The sequence below is a fragment of the Hippoglossus stenolepis genome, chromosome 13, assembly GCF_022539355.2.
Source record: "Hippoglossus stenolepis isolate QCI-W04-F060 chromosome 13, HSTE1.2, whole genome shotgun sequence".
NCBI lineage: Eukaryota > Metazoa > Chordata > Actinopteri > Pleuronectiformes > Pleuronectidae > Hippoglossus > Hippoglossus stenolepis.
In genome coordinates this window covers 24,524,210-24,540,640 of record NC_061495.1, presented here as the reverse complement: position 1 = coordinate 24,540,640, position 16,431 = coordinate 24,524,210, and the positions used below count along the sequence as shown (strand labels likewise).

Genomic DNA, 16,431 nt, shown 5'->3' with positions numbered 1-16,431 from the left:
GTTTGCCCTTTCTGGGCGACTGAAGTATCATTTCCATGGGAACACGACCTGCAGTCTATGTAAACATTTTAGGCCTATTCTAATAAAACAAATACACTGCGGTTTTAAATTTAGGGTCATTACACAGTTACTATAACATAGATATGAGAATTATTATGAGTTCCTTATAAATTTATAAAAATTGATAATACGTGACGAGATAATTGTTATTAAATAGAGCACTATACATTCTAAAAAGTGTAACATCCTGTCATTGTTCTCAGCTGTCCTCAGATCCAATTCACCTTCATAATACAAAAAATTGATTTGCGATGTCAGCGTGACCTTTGACCACCAAAATCTATTCAGTTACCCTCAAGGCATTCTTTAGATATCGTGTGCATGAGAATGGGATGGACGGACGTACAACCCGAAAACATAATGCCATTGGCCACTGAGCCATAAAAACAGTGACTTGAAGTACACATATATTAATTTTGACTTTCATCTTTAATCACAGCTTTTCCAGGAAAGATGTAATGATTGCAAAATATTCACTGATTAAATATTCCTGTGGGTAATTCTTATAATAGCTAGCCCATCAAGAACACCAAAACCTATGTAATAAAAGGAAAAAAAGAAAAAAACCTCTGATGGTGCAGGGCAGTGCCGCCAACCTGCCAATCACAACACCTTTATTGATGATATGTTCTAGCTAGTTTTTAATCATGGGAGAATTGACACATTCCCACCAGGTGCCAGGATGCCATCAGACTAGCAGGTAAAGACCATTAACAACCGGTGCCAATATTTAGAGAGGAACGTGGTCAAATGTTGATATATGATGGTGATATTATGTTGTTTTTTCTTTCACAATAAAATCAAATGAGACACAAAATTGCTAAACTTAAATGATTTACCATAAACACCAGTCAACAGATCAGTTTCATTTGGATTATAATCAAATACTTGTATAATAAATGACGACTGTGAGTCCAGAAGGTCGGCGGTTCGATCCAAGTCTTCCCCATTCCACATGTCGAAGTGTCCTTGGGCAAGATACTGAACCCCACATTGCTCTTTCCCATAGAGAAAACTGCTACACTTAGGTGCACTGTATGAATGTGTACGTAAATGGGTGTATGTAAAATTATACTGTAAAGCGCTTTGAGTGGTAATCAAGACTAGAAAAGCGCTATATATATACAGACTATTTACCATTTATCTTTTGTATATGAAGAACCTAAAATGTTATACATCAGTGGTGTATTCTTGAGTCAGGGTGAAATATAACTGCTGAGGGTGTGTGGACTTGCATAAAACATTTCTTTTGTGTTTCAAACTCGTGCAGTATTGGACTTTACTCTTTCTAATTTAAGTGCAGATATTGTTATTGATAGTCCAACTGGCTTTTAGTGATAATGTCTTTGACCCTAGCACTGCTCTACTATGCTGTCTATTTCAAAATTCCTGGATGCTTTTGACTCTTTTTTCATAATTATGGCCACTGATAAATCAGGACAGTACGACCACTCTCTGCTTAAGGCCTTAGCAAGCACTGGATAATTGCCACAATGCACCATGTGATATTCAGTGCTGAGATGAAAGTCAAAGCTAAGCAAGTCTCTGATTATTCGTAATGTATAACTGATTGTCTGCATCTTTTTGCATTACTGTGTGTAATCTGTGTATCATAAATACATTACTATGGGCCATGAAAATATGGGGATGTAACCAACCAGTTCAATTCCAACCTGGGAGCTTGTTGCATGTCTCTCCACCAATGTTTCCAGTCTTTAAACTGTCAAATAAATGCCAACATACTTGTACATGGGGTGATGGGAACAAACTTACATTCTACTCTCTTCTCCAACATGGCAAGACGGTTGGTGACCTCAGTTTTCAGCTCATTGATCTTGAACGCCCTTTGGAGAGATTGACACAGGTGGGAGAAAGACAGGTAGAAATTACTTAAGAAAGAGAAGTTACTGCCATCTGAGACTTTGTCTCTATGATAACAATACATCTTTTGTATTTACACTTTTCTGCTGCAGGTAGAATTTAATAATGTGTAAACTGTTTTGTACCAAACCAGACTTGGTATCTGTGTGAATTTAACAGATGCAATACTTAGGGCCTGTCCCAATTCTCCCCTTAGCCCTACCACTTAGCCCTACCCTTTCGTGTTTCTCCATGTGATCTAGGGGTATCGGCCATCTAGCCTTTCATCAACCCTTCAACCATAGTATATTCAGGACCACCTTAAAAACAAAGGGGTAGATGGAAATTCCCAAATGCTTCACAAAGGGACAAAGCGAATCAACATGGTGACCAGTGTGGCAAAAATGTTCAAAAATTTAAGAATGAAATCTTGCAAAATTACTATGGAAATGTTTTAGAATCCACCGAAATATCTTAGTTTAATCCAGTAACAAATGAAATGTAATTTAATTGCTGTAAAGTGAATTTACAAGATAAACTTAGAAACAAGATTATAACCGGTCTGATTAAGAGTTATGAGTAACATTCGTTACTCCGATTATATGCAGTTTTAAAAAATGTTTGCAAAATTCCAACGCGCATTTTATTACATTTTCAGTACTCAGTTTCTATGGACAGGACTTACGTAATATTGAAATAGCACGTGGTGATTGACTGTGTATTGATTGATGGATCAATCTGTCCGTCTGTCCTGCAAATTGTACAGATGTGTCACTGTCACTATTATAATTTTGGTTGTAACGGTTGTTAATATATTAATAGTTGATATTGTTTGTCACTGCAATAAAGTTGGTTGGCTGCTTATGATGTTGCGAGTCCTGTTGTTGTGGGGTACTTCAGATGTAGGGGTAGGGCTAATGGAGAGGAATTGGGACAGGCCATTAACCAGACAAAATAAGCAACTGGAATTACAACTAAAATGTTGATTCATCCCTTGCTCTTTAAAGACATTTTGTCAGACTGTAGCATATGACTTCGTATCGTATCTATTTATTCAAACTGTGACTCTGCAGTCAGATCAGTGACTGCACTGTATGTGATGCCATTTTGCTTTGTTAACATTGCACCAGTGTACTCCTGTCCTACCCTTTGTACATCTACTCTTGTGTGCTTTTGTACTCCTATGCACTTCAGAGTCAGAGAAAAAAGTATGATAGGAGAGCTGAAGCAGGGTATACGAGTGAAATCATGTCCCCCTGAAAAATGTATTAAATGTGCAAAGACAAAGGCAAGAGGCAGATACTGTATGAAATAAGTGATATGGAGAAAATGCAACATCACAAATTGTTACATTCACATGTTGCAACTGCATGAAAACCCTTTAGCGATTACGAAGAAGGATTGCAAACTCCTGTATGAGTTGAGACCATTCTCCAGGATCTTGTAATTGTGGTGCAATAGCCTACTTAAAATCAGCTTCATAAACGAAAAAAGGAGTATTGTTATCAGATACGAAACAAGTTGCTTTGCTTAAGCCTGTCTTTGGTTTGGGAGATACACTATAAAAGACTCACAAGAATTAAAATCTTGATATAAAAGGAGAAAAAATCTAAAAGAAAGTAAGAGGGACTTAAGAAATTATTTACAATTAACAGAGAAAATATGCACATATAATATGTTCATATACAACAGTTACTACAGTACAAAGAGTTAATAGAGCTGCTGCTGTGTGAAACCTGTTCAGCCATTTGCTTACCTTGAAAACTGTTCAGCTACTTGCGTCAGTACATTCTGAAAGAGTTCCTCTTTATCTGTGTTGAGAGAGCAAGTGTAGATTTACATAGGCTGCTCATACACACACCACGTAGTTACATCCACAAATACCAGTTAAAACTTTACTGTGCCAAAAGGAAGCCTTATGTTAACTGTGTCCAGAAGCGCCGTCGACTTCTCTGGGCTCGAAGGCATTTGGGATGGACCATAACACAGTGGAAACGTGTATTGTGGTCAGAAGAGTCAGTATTTCAGGTATTTTTTGGAAGAAATGGACGCTGTGTACTCCAGACCAAAGATGAAAATGACCATCCAGACTGTTACCAGCAACAAGTCCCAAAGCCAGGTTCTGTCATGGTATGGGGTTGTATCAGTGCCCTTGTTAAAGGTAACTTACACTTATGTGATTTTGGAGCAGCATCTGCTGCCTTCAAGACAACATCTTTTCCAGAGACATCCATGCATATTGCAAAAAGACAATGCAAAACCACATTGTGCACACATTACAAAGGCATGGCTGCAGAAGAAGAGGCAGGGGGAGCTGGACTGGCCTGCGTGCAGTCCCGACTTGTCCCCAATAGAGAATATGTGGCGCATTTTGAAAACGCAAAATGCAACAACGGAGACCCCATACTGGGACAAAATGACCCCTGAAATGCTTCATCACTTGGTGTCTTGAGTCCCTAAACGTCTTTAAAGTGTTGTGAAAAGGAATAGCAACATTACAAAGTGGTAAATGATTTACCATCCCAACTTTTTTTGAGATATGTTGCAAGAATCAAACTTGAAAAAAGTGTTTATTTTGAAAAAACAATACAATTCATGAGGTCAAACATCAAATAATGTGCTTTTGTATCGTTTTTTTTGTAGTACAGGTCAAATAATCATCATTCTCAAAATCTTAAAAAAAAAAAGTTTTAATTTCAAAAGTAACATACCGTCCCAAACTTTTCTGATTTGGGGTTGTAATATATATTGATGTTTTAGGTGAACATTTAAATTTAAACTTATTTATTATATTGATTGTTATTATTGCCAGGGTGGTGCCTTATAATTATTAATTACGATTGATTAGCTTTTAAAATATAAATATCCATCTTTAATGATTATTAATAATGAGCCAATAATCAAAATCTGACTGTTTATGTGCACAACAGTAGTAAGCATTCTATAGAAAATCAGAATAGAGCTTTTCATTCTTCTCAAATGACAACTGCATTTTACTGATATAGTCTGCAGTTGTCTATTTCTTGTTGTCAAAAAATTTCAGTGATTGTAATTGCATAGCTCAATTTGAAAGTTACTTGTAACACTTCCAGCAAAAAAAGTTGTAAAATTACTCCAAAAACTGGAAATAAGGGATGTCTACCATCTTGTCGGCTGATGTAATCATCCTCCACATTATAACACTTTCCATCAAAGTTTGGAGAATGTAGTATACTGAAATCTCTCAAGTAGGACAGAGAGATAATTCAATGGTTGATTTTCATGCTAATGTAGTTCAAAACAATCCTGCTCCACATAGAGGCTTTGTTAAATGTTGGTTTCACACAATAAGTACAAGGTTCTTGTGATGATTCTGTGTTTGGTGGTTTTTGTGTTCTCTTTCTGCTCTTCCCCTGCAGGTCATGTGTGTGGCAGGGGGTGTGGCTGGCTTCCCCGCTGCTGCTGACAAGGCACACCTGCTCTCATTCATCATCACCTCTCAATAAAAGCCTGGTCTTGACTCCACTACGCTGCCAGATAATTCCGTCTTGTTCGGTAGCGCACCCGCATGTATTTCCCTCAGCTCTCTAGTCCTTGTGTTTGTTAATTACTAATCCGTATTTTCCTCCTATGTGCCTTGCAGCTCGTCCTCGTCTTTGTTTTCCCGTGCCATGTCCTCCCCGTTCCTGTTTCTGTGTTCGTGTCTTCTCGTGGATTCCAGCCAGCCAGCACCCTGCCTCCACAGCCTGCTTTCTCTGCCTACTTGTGCAATAAACTCTGTCTTAGTTCCGATCTGTTTGCCAGTCTCTGCTTTGGGGTCCAACGAAAAACAATCCATAACACTTCTACTTGTATTCATGGCATAGTTTAGAGCACAACTGATTTGACACAGATAGATCATACATGAAGAGTTGAGTTTGAGTTGACGGTATAAGTGACCACCAGAGATGTTTATCTTTAGTGCTCATAAAACAGTTCCTGTAAATTGCTTTGCTTGTGCAACTCAGCTGATAACCATAAGGAGATAATCCAAGGTTTGGACTGATCCCCAGTCTTAAATGTTAAAGATGTTGATTTTGCTTGGAGTAAATTTAAACATTCAGCAGGTCCATCTCATGTTAGTGATATAACGGTATTCTGTAATTGGATTAAGTAAAGGCCCGATTCCTGGAATTATAATGCGATTTTAAAAGTTATTTGTTTGCAAAACTAACTAACTAAATCTAACCTTCCAGTCCTGTCTTTAAGTTAAACCCACAATATTAAATGTGTATTTTTAAACTTAATAGCAGGGAAAGTATATTGAAACACTAGGTAGCAAATCATTAAGGTTAGACTTTAATTTGATTCATGGTGTTATATCGTCTTTTAAACCTGTTTCAGAGGACAAAATTGAAAGTAAGCTGGCAAGACTTAGGTTTTAGAAAAACTAATTCAACACATATATGCCTACCTAACAGACTATATAAGAGGACGGATAATTAAAGGAAAGTATGTGAAATATTTTAATTGATTAACAAAAAGACACTTGAAAAAGTTGATCTCTGTTACTTATGAAACTTTCAGATTCGGGTATCTCTCCATCTGCACTGAAATGGTTTGCTTTAAAGACAATAGTAGTACGCTGGACTCACACCTATGCTTTTCCTTAACGCTTGACGGTGCTTGTTACATGTGTAATCATCATGACAACAATTAGAGTTCCATGCTTTGGACACACAACATAGCCCTCTTTCGTGCTTATGTTCCATGCTAGCTATCAATACAATACTAAAGAGAAGAACACAATAAATAAAATCCAAGACCATATTAACACACCAGGCTCACCAGTTAACACTGCCTCCTCTTTTGCAATAACGGGATTTGATTGGCAAGTGCTTGCTCTTGAGTCTTTGTTTAAACATAATTTAATTGGCTGGTGCCTCTGTTGCTACATGAAAATGTGTGCTCTGCTCAACTTCTGCTATATGCAACGTGACGCAAGGAAAACAAAATGCAGTTAAGTAAGGCATGTCATTACCCCATGCAAAGTAAATAAGCAGCGTTTTGGTTGAAGCTTCCAACGCATACCAGTCAGTCCTGCAATAAAGGGGGCCTGTTCATTACCTGCCTATTGTTTGACATGGCAGTAGATTTACTCTTTCAATCATCATCCATATATATGCAAATATTTATATACTGTATTTCCTTAAATTGTAATGGGACCTTAATTTAGCTCCACTGCAGAAGGCCTTTTTGTCTAATCCCGTCTTTTTTGATACATATAACTGGTCACGTCCAGCTCTGTCCAATTAAAGTTACTGCAGTATTTATGAAGGTTTTTTGGTCCAAAACAACTGAGCCACTGTGACAATGGAATTTGTACTTGTCAAAAAGAAATTGTAGCTGTACAAAATAGTCACGTGTATCAACAAATTTGAAGTCACAGAGAAAAAAGCTTTAGGAGTTTCCCTCCCATAAATACAACACGACAGTTACACCTCTTCAAATTATTCATTAGTGCACAAATCCTGTTACGAATCCTGCTGTTTTAGCATTTTTGTGTTAGAACTTGAGTGAACTCATGGCTGTTAAACGCACTGACTGTGTGCAATAAACATGAAAACAATTAAACGTGTCATATAAAGGCCTTGCTTAAGTGTGTTCTACAACTCACCGGCAAACTGTCCTCCAGTCATAGGCAAAACTCGGTACGGTGACCTACAACACAACAGGAAACACATACAGGCACAGATTAGTTGATACCGGAGATGAGTCTTTATTTTTTAAGACTGTGTTTATTATTTTTCACCATGTCAAAATGTAACACATGGAAGAACATAATATACATACACCCCTCTACATATATGCATACACATCTATACACACGCCCACAGACATGTATATACAAACATATATGTATGTATTCCTCCCATAGTCTCTCTCTCACTTTCTCTCTCTCTTTGCAGGTATCTCTGACTCCAGAGCTGCAGGATAACAACAATTATTATTAGAGCCCGAGCACCTCCGGTGGGAGGCCCTATTGAAATTGAAAAGATTTGTATTTTCCTTTTGGGGCTTTTTCAGGGCCTAGACATGCTCAAATTGTTACCAAAGTTTGCAGGGAATTCAAAACCCCAAAAAGTAATTGTATTCTGGAGTAATTTGAAATGGGCGTGGAAAAATGGCTCAACAGCGCCATCTAAGGAAAAGCCCCTCAGTTAGCTTTCACCGATCTTCACAAAAATCGTAGCCCAGGTGTATCATGACCAGACAAACAAAAAAGGTCGGAGGTGCAATTGGAAAAAAGCAACAGGAAGCCCGCCATTTTGACTTTAGTGGCCATATTGGCCATTTTCCACATTTTTACTTTGATGTACTTGTCCCAGGGCTTTCATCAGATCAACTTCATATGGAGATGCATGTCCATTGTGAATCCACTCTGCATTATCCAACTGGCCCCGAACTACTGACCTATGATCACAATCCTGACCTGAACAGCTCCATATATTAATATTAGTGCAGGGTCATAGCGCCACCTACTGATCAGTGTGAAAATCAAGTTGTTGTTACATTGTCCAATTGACACAAAATTGCTCAAGCCACATCAGAGCCCCTACTCAAACAGGTCTATTAGTCTGTAGGTAATAATAGTGATGGCGACAGGAAGTAAGCTTTATTTTACAACTATCATTCGATTTACATAAAAATGTCCCCATGTGATCTGCAATTGATAGCGTGGACCGTAATGAGCAAGTAGCAGGCAAGGATCAACGTTGCGTGACGGACGCAGGAAGTGAAGCGTTTATCCTTCCCGCAGTGCGCAAAACGCATGCAACGCGGAGACGTGCTCTTGGTCATTGATCGCTCTCTCCACTAACCGCAACAGGCTTCAAAATGCCTGTGCTCGGGCCCGTTAGTGCTACAACGTAGCCCTAGTTATTATTATTATTATTATTATACATTACATTACATGTCATTTTGCATGCCCTATATGGCAGTGGATACTCCGGCTCCCGTTAGCAATGTGCGGTTTACGTTTAATGTGCCCTCTATTCCGACACAGTCAGATACCAGACTAGTTTACAATCACTGTACTTTGCTCGGACTTCCTGCATCCAACTTATCCAGTAGCTTCTCCAGCAGTTTACTGGCTTTGGAACCCAAAACACTCAGCGAACTGGGGATTTTACACTGGCAAGACCCAGAGTCCTACACAGCAGCGGACTCTCCTACCATCATCTTTAGTGAGATATGGTTAAACTCCACTGTTCCAGATGACGCCATTCGTATCGATGGGTTAACAACATTCCATGCCGACAAGAGCCACGCTCTCAGCGGTAAATCTCAGGGAAGAGGTGTATGTATTTACAGTAACAACAACTGGTGCTCCAACACTGAAATTGTCTCAAGCTACTGTTCGGAAGATATAGAGTTCCACCGCTAAAATGAAGACCATACTACTTGGCTGGTCAAGGACCACATAACATCAAGACTCCCTGCAACACTCGACCCACTCCAGTTTGCATACCAACCTAACCGCTCCACTGATGACCCACGACTGGTGCTGTGGTCAGCTGTGGCTGAGGGGGTAGAGTGGTAGTCCTCCAACCAGAAGGTCAGCGACTCGAATCCCAGCCCATGCTGAAGTGTCCTTGGGAAAGATGCTGAACCCAGAATGGCCTCTCATAGATGTTGATTGCATTTAGTGGAAGTCGCTTTTATCCAATACACTTAGTGCACTCAACATCAACATTCAATGACATGTAATGTAATATAATGTGCCAAGTAGGACTCGAACCACATAATCAGGTTCGCAGATGACACAATAGTGGTAGTGGGCCTCAGCGACAATGACTCAGCCTTTAGAGAGGAAGTGCACCAACTCGGTGTCTGGTGTGACAACAACCTGTCACTGAATGTCAACAAGACAAAAGAGAACACTGTTGACTTCAGGAGGAAGCACACTGTACATACTCCACATACAATCCATGGTAACGCTGTGGAATCAGTGACAAGCACCAAATTCCTGGGACTACAAACACCATTTCCCTTGTCAAGAGGGCACAGCAGCATCTTCAATTCCTGCGGCGGATGAAGAGAGCAAACCTCCCCTCTCCTGTCTAATTTCTACAGAGGCACTATAGAGCATCCTGACCAGCAGCCTCTCAGTCTGGTATGGCAGGTGCACTGCCTCGGAGTCCCTCCAGAGAGTGGTGAGGACGACAGAGAAAATCATCAGAACCTTCCTCCCATCTATACAGGATCTACACCGGACACGCTGCCTTAGCAGAGCCGCCAAGATAGTCAGAGATTCCACCCACCCCGCCCCGTTTAACCTTCTGCCCAGACTCACCAAGAGCTTTTTCCCACAGGCCTTCAGACTACTGAAAAGAACCAGGAAAAGAGATCACAATTATCCTATAATAGCCTCTCTACACTGGCTTCCTGTTAAATTTAGAATAGTCCTTAATAATATGGCACCATCATAGATATAGATTCTCATGAGAGAGAATGACAAACCTTTGTCAGCTGCTGGGGCCTTATATGTAATCAACCCAACATGTAAGGGCAATGTCTGCATTGCCCTTAAGGGTGTGCGATATATATCATCTACGATAATATCGTAATTGTTGTTTTAACGATGTGCAAGCTCAGCACGCTCTGCATGTCAATACATTTGGCCGCTTTAGATGATAGCATGGCTCCGTCAAATCTCGCTCTGCCTCCTCCGACAAAATTTTACTGTGGAAAATTCTAGTGATCACGCTTGTCCAAGGTCAGATTCATCAATATGAGCTGTTGATTATATAAAATAATTATGAAGCTTATTCATGATCCCAGTACCTGAGGGAAGTAACAGCGCACACACAGACTCTGTCTCTCTCTCTCTAAGCTGACATCTCTGACTCGCTACAGTTCAAAAGTTGATTTGTTTGTCGTCACAATATCAACACTGATCATCACATAATGATCGATTCTTTTATTAATGAGTGAGAGTGTCTCTCACACACACACACACACACACACACACACACACACACACACACACACACACACACACACACACACACACACACACACACACACACACACACACACACACACACACACACACACACACAGTGTGATCGGGCACATGTGTAAACTCAGTCTGGGTAAAAACAACCGACTTTATAAACTTAGTAAATGTATGTGGAGCAGGAGGTGGCGGGGAGCGCTCCGTTTGGTTTGACGCAGTCGGCGCTGCGCACAGCGTGAATGATAGAGACACAGAGGAGCAGTAAAGGAGCAGAGACACTAAAGACTGTAAAGAAATAACTTTTCACGGTCCAAACATGTAAGAAAAGACCCACATTAACACTGTAAGTGGACTTAGTGGAGCTGTGCATGGCTCCCTGATGTCTGCCCCGGACTTGGTGGTGCTGTGACCGGGCTGTGCGCCTTCTCCCGTGCAAGAAAAGGAGCCTCTGATTTACTCTAGGCACTAGACATGAGCGTGCACTGGCCGTGGTATTATGGCTGTGCTGAGAATTATCCCCTGTAATCTTAAAGCACAAGTACTTAGGAGCATAACCATTAATAATATTGAACATATGATTCAGCTTCTGTTGTTCTACTTTGAGCTGTACTGGTAAATGGTCTGTATTTATATAGCACTTCTCTAGTGTTGATGACCACTCAAAGCACTTTACATTACAGTTTTGCCATTCAACCATTGACACACACATTCATACAGTGCATCTATGGGCAGCACTGTTTTCTATAAAGGGCCATTGGGGGTTCAATATCTTGCCCAAGGACATTTCGGCAGGCAGATGGGGAAAACTGGGATCGGGACGCCGACCTTCTGGTTGGAGGATGACCGCTCTACACCCTCAGCTACAGTCCTACTGTTTTGAATTCCTCATTGCCAATATGAGTATGAGGGGATGCAAGATTTCACGAAAAGAAAATAACATTATTTTGTAAAATCTGCAGTTTCTTTCAAAGTTTGGTTGACAAACCACTGTACCAAGCAGAACATGCATAATACGATAGTTTGATGGCACACTTAGATAACATTTTAGCAGCAATAAATTCACAGCAAAGTGACCGGTCCAATCACTCCTAAATATCAATCAATCAATCAAATTTAATTTGTATAGCCTATATTCACAAATCACAATTTGTCTCATAGAGCTTTAACAAGGTGTGACATCCTCTGCCCTTAACCCTCAACAAGAGTAAGTGATAAAAACTTTTAACAGGGTAAAAAGAACATAGAAACCTCAGAGAGAGCCACATGTGAGGGGTCCCTCTCCCAGGACGGACAGAAGTGCAATAGATGCCACGTGTAATGGAGAACAACAGAAAGATAAAGGGTATTTACAGCATTGATTAGAATAAACAGTTTGTAGCATAATGGAAGGTAAATTAATTGATGGATTATTGTCAGTAATGGTATCTGAGTAGACATATTGTATATCAAGTCTAATCATAGTCCACGGTCAGCAGCCACCACGATCAGGATTCACCATCATGATCAGATGCCACCAAATATGAGACGCTGTGCAGGAAAACCTGGTTTGACTTACAAAAGTTGATAACCAGCTTGTGACCGCTTAGCCTGACTGCATTTGTTAAATTCACCAGGATAACTGAAAAATATCCTGGGTATGTTGAATTAGCTTCATACTACAGGCCTCTGGACTTGAATGTAATTATAATAATAATAATAATAATAATAATAGTAATAACTAGGGCTGCAAGCAGCACTTACAGGCCCTCGCACCTCGCACGTGTCGGGACCAGCCAAGGCCGGACACAGCAACGGGAACCAGACTTAGGAAAACAGCTCAGTGCATTTTGGGCACTACAGAAAAGCTAAGCGCGTCACTTCCTGTGTCCATCATGCGGCGCTAGACCACGCACACAAATCAGAATGAAAGTTGTCATACGAGACTTACTTCCTGTTACCAGTAGGTGGCACTATGACTGAAAACTAACAATTTGAATGTGAAATATCATCAAGTTCGTATTGCTTTTCTGAGCACATTTGAGGTATATATTTTAAACCAGCTAGGAGCGTAAGAGTGTAAATAATGAACTTGTTTATTGTTAAATTCCTGTTAAACGTGGGACTATAACCATAGTTTTATTGTAAGTGTTTTATTTTGAAAATCCACAGTGGAAGTTTGTGTCATACTAAATTCGGTGCATTTTGCTTATCTCTCAGTAGCAAACGATCACACGCTGTGTTTCGAGCGGGGACAGACTTTTGACCAACTTGCCATTAATTCTGCACAACTGTGTTTGTGTGTTTGTCCCATGTGTTGCAGAATAAATCGGTCCAACTTCTCCATACAATGCTGACTCCTGTGAAGTGCATTCAAATAGCAGCAGAGCAATATAGAGAACGTAACATTGGTGCTGTGAACCTCGGTTCTCTTGCTGGATGGTGGTTACTTTACCGCCAATCTGGGGATGGTTTCTGTTGCTGCTGATCTTCTGTGTGTAATCAGGTGGAGCTGAGTGCACATTGATTAGATTTGTTTGCTGATCATCTGTACTTACCTTTTTGCATTTTGAGTGTTTCATCTATATTTCTGATATTATACATTTTCCTTCGATTTTTCATGATAAGTGTTATCAAGGAGGATATTAGCACACCCCGTGGTTTTGGCAGGGGTAGAGGAATGTTGAGTTCTTCTATGTTCTTGCAGTTGGAAAATCCTGTTCACGACGTGGTATTGTTACGGGGGATAGTCAGGTTACACCAGGGTTCCCTTCAATCAATAGGGATGTAGCCTCTCCCCTAAGTCGCCCTGTATGCATTTCACATGAGTCTCGACACAATAGTTCTACTATTCCTAGCACTGATGCCCTTGCCACTGAGATTTTCAATCAGATGGGAGATGCGATTCAGCAGGTTAGTCAGAAGGTAGTACAGAACATTATTGCCCAACTTAGCCCATCTGTTAGTACCCCTCTAACCAATGGTGCCACTTCTCCATCCAATGCTGACATGTCAACTTCAAACATGCTTGACTCCTCTCATGTGCAGCTTGTGTCCCACAGAAAACTGAAAGATCCCCCATGCTTCAGAGGGGACAGCTCTGACCTTGTTTCTGTGAGAGAGTGGGAGGGCCTCATTAGGGCTTTTATTAAGAAAGGTAACCTGAGACCCTGAGGAACAAGCCAAGAAGATCCTTGTTCATCTTAGAGGCAAAGCCAGATATGTCGTCAGGTTTGGTACCAGGAACAGTGACATAGACATCACCCATGACCCTGAGACTATTTATGGTCTCCTACTGAGGCACTTTGACTCTGCCCCATGCTCACTCCTCCCATTAGCAGACTTTTATACCACTCTGCCTGAGAAAGGTGAGGATGCATTTCACTACTGGCTCAGGCTGCACCATGCCGTAGACCTTGCCATTGAACGTCTGAAAGAGTAGGGCAAGTCGCTTGACTGTCCTGGCACTGAGGTAACATGCATGTTCATAAGAAACTGTCCCTCTCCTGAACTTTCTATGACCTTTCGGTCGAAGACAATGGACAAGTGGACTGCTCATGAAGTTCAGGACATTTTGAGTATGAGTATCATTCAGGGGTGACATCCACGGTGAGTAAGGTAACTAAGGAGAGGGTTACAATGAACACACAGTTCACTGCCACTCCGCCACCTACTGGGGGGCAGGGCTCATCGCAGTCGCAGGCCACAGACTGTGCTACCTTGGTACGCCTTATCAGCATGCTTGAGAAGTTGCTTCTGCAGAGACCTGTTCATTCAGGTCCAACCAGACAGTCTGGCTCACGGCGTCCCAGGATTAAAGGGTTACATGAGATGCCTTGTTCTGTCTGTAATGATGCAGCTCACTCCACCTTCACTCACTGTCGTGACCATAAGCTCTGTTTTCTGTGCCACTCACCGGATCACTGTATGCGTGCTTGTCCTGGCCGCACGTCGTCAACCACTCATCAGCAGCCGTAAAACTAATGGGTCCACACTTTGTAGAGGACAGTGTGGATTATGTTAGTGACCCTTCCAGCTGTGACAGTGTTGACTTGGAATCTTTGTATGAATCTCTTTCTTCCTTTGCACTGTCCTGAAAGACACTTTAGAAATCTGACAGCTTATTCTACACTGATGTTCATGCAGCAGGTGGTGTTCAACTGAAAGCCATGATTGATAGTGGCTGTATGTCTTGCTCCCTAAGTGGAGCTGCTGCTTCTCGTCTCTTGCAACACTGCCCTGATTTAAAGAGTTCTCCTGCTGATGACATTGTTGGTATTGGTGCTGGAGGTCATCACGTCTACCTGAAAGCAGTTTATGATTTGGAGGTGGTTATCTTTGGTTTCAAGTTGCTCATCCCTAACACTGGTCATCCCTGGACAAGCGAATTACATAATTGTTGGTAGCAATGCTATCAAGATGCTCATACACTGGATGAAAAAGTCTGAAGACTATTGGAGACTTCTGGCTGCTCCAACCCCAATGAGCAGCTGGCGTCTGGAGGTGGTGTTCTCCCTTCTGAAAAATCACAAACTTAAGCTGGCACCAAAGAAATGCCATCTCCTGAAGAGCTTAGTTAAGTTTTTGGGACATGTCATCTGTGCAGATGGGGTGAGAACAGACTCTGACAAGGTGAAGGCCATTGCTGATGTAGGAGAGGAAAAGTTAATGGAGAGTGATGGTGTCACGCCTTCCCGGAAAAAGATCAGGTCCTTTTTGGGGATGGTCTTTTACTCTCAGCATTTCATCGCTGACTGCTCTGCAAGAGCCAAACCTCTGTTCAGGCTCCTTTCTGGATGGCAAGTTCAATCTCTGGCCAAGAAAGGCAGGTAGCCCAAGAAGAAATCCTCTTTCCCCCACCAAATCTTACACCAAGTGACTGGACAGCTGTGTGTCGCAAATCCTTCCAAACCCTGAAAAGAGAACTTATTCATGGTGTCACCTTGGCTCACCCTAACTTCGACGAGCCTTTCATCCTTGCTGTTGATGCTTCTTTTGATGGCTTTGAAGCTGTCTTGTCACAAGTTGCACCTGGTGAGACCGTTGCGCGGCCTGTCGCCTTTGACAGCAAGACGCTGACCCGGTCTAAGATGAACTATCCGGCGCACAGACTGGAATTTTTGGCGCTGAAATGGGCCACACGCGACAAGTTTAACCATTGGTTGAAAGGGAAACACTTCACCGCCTGGACACATAACAACCCCCTGTCATACATTCTGACAAAACCACGCTTAGATGCATGTGAAAAAAGGTGGGTGGCCAAGCTGGCAGTGTACAACTTCGATCTTAAGTTCATCCAAGGAGTAAAAAAAAAAAGTCATGTGTTGGTTACCGCTTGCTGAAAAAAAATGGTGTTGTCAGGTGTAGAGTGCAAGAGGCTTTTCGGCTGACAAACAACTGTCAGGTGGTCCAAGGCGCAAGCTCAAAGTCACCAGACTCCGGTGCTGAACCTGATCCTCAACCTGTGGGAAGTTCCATCAGCTCAGACGAGGTGCCGCTGCGCTGAGCACTCATGCTGGTTGTGGTCTGCTAGGTGCTAACCTACCACTGCCACA

General features: G+C 41.4%; 1 protein-coding gene across 3 annotated transcripts in view; it reads right to left on the bottom strand.

Annotated features, from left to right (window-relative positions):
* The window catches only part of pde9aa (phosphodiesterase 9aa), a 96,813-nt gene that overhangs the window by 64,424 nt on the left and 15,958 nt on the right, over positions 1 to 16,431 (bottom strand). For all 3 annotated transcript variants that reach the window (XM_035174183.1, XM_035174184.1, XM_035174185.1), the window contains 3 exons: positions 7,556 to 7,599; positions 3,677 to 3,731; positions 1,834 to 1,904 (listed from right to left, as the gene is read on the bottom strand). In XM_035174183.1, coding sequence (XP_035030074.1) covers positions 1,834 to 1,904; positions 3,677 to 3,731; positions 7,556 to 7,599 — 170 coding nt within the window. The remainder of the gene's footprint in view (positions 1 to 1,833; positions 1,905 to 3,676; positions 3,732 to 7,555; positions 7,600 to 16,431) is intronic.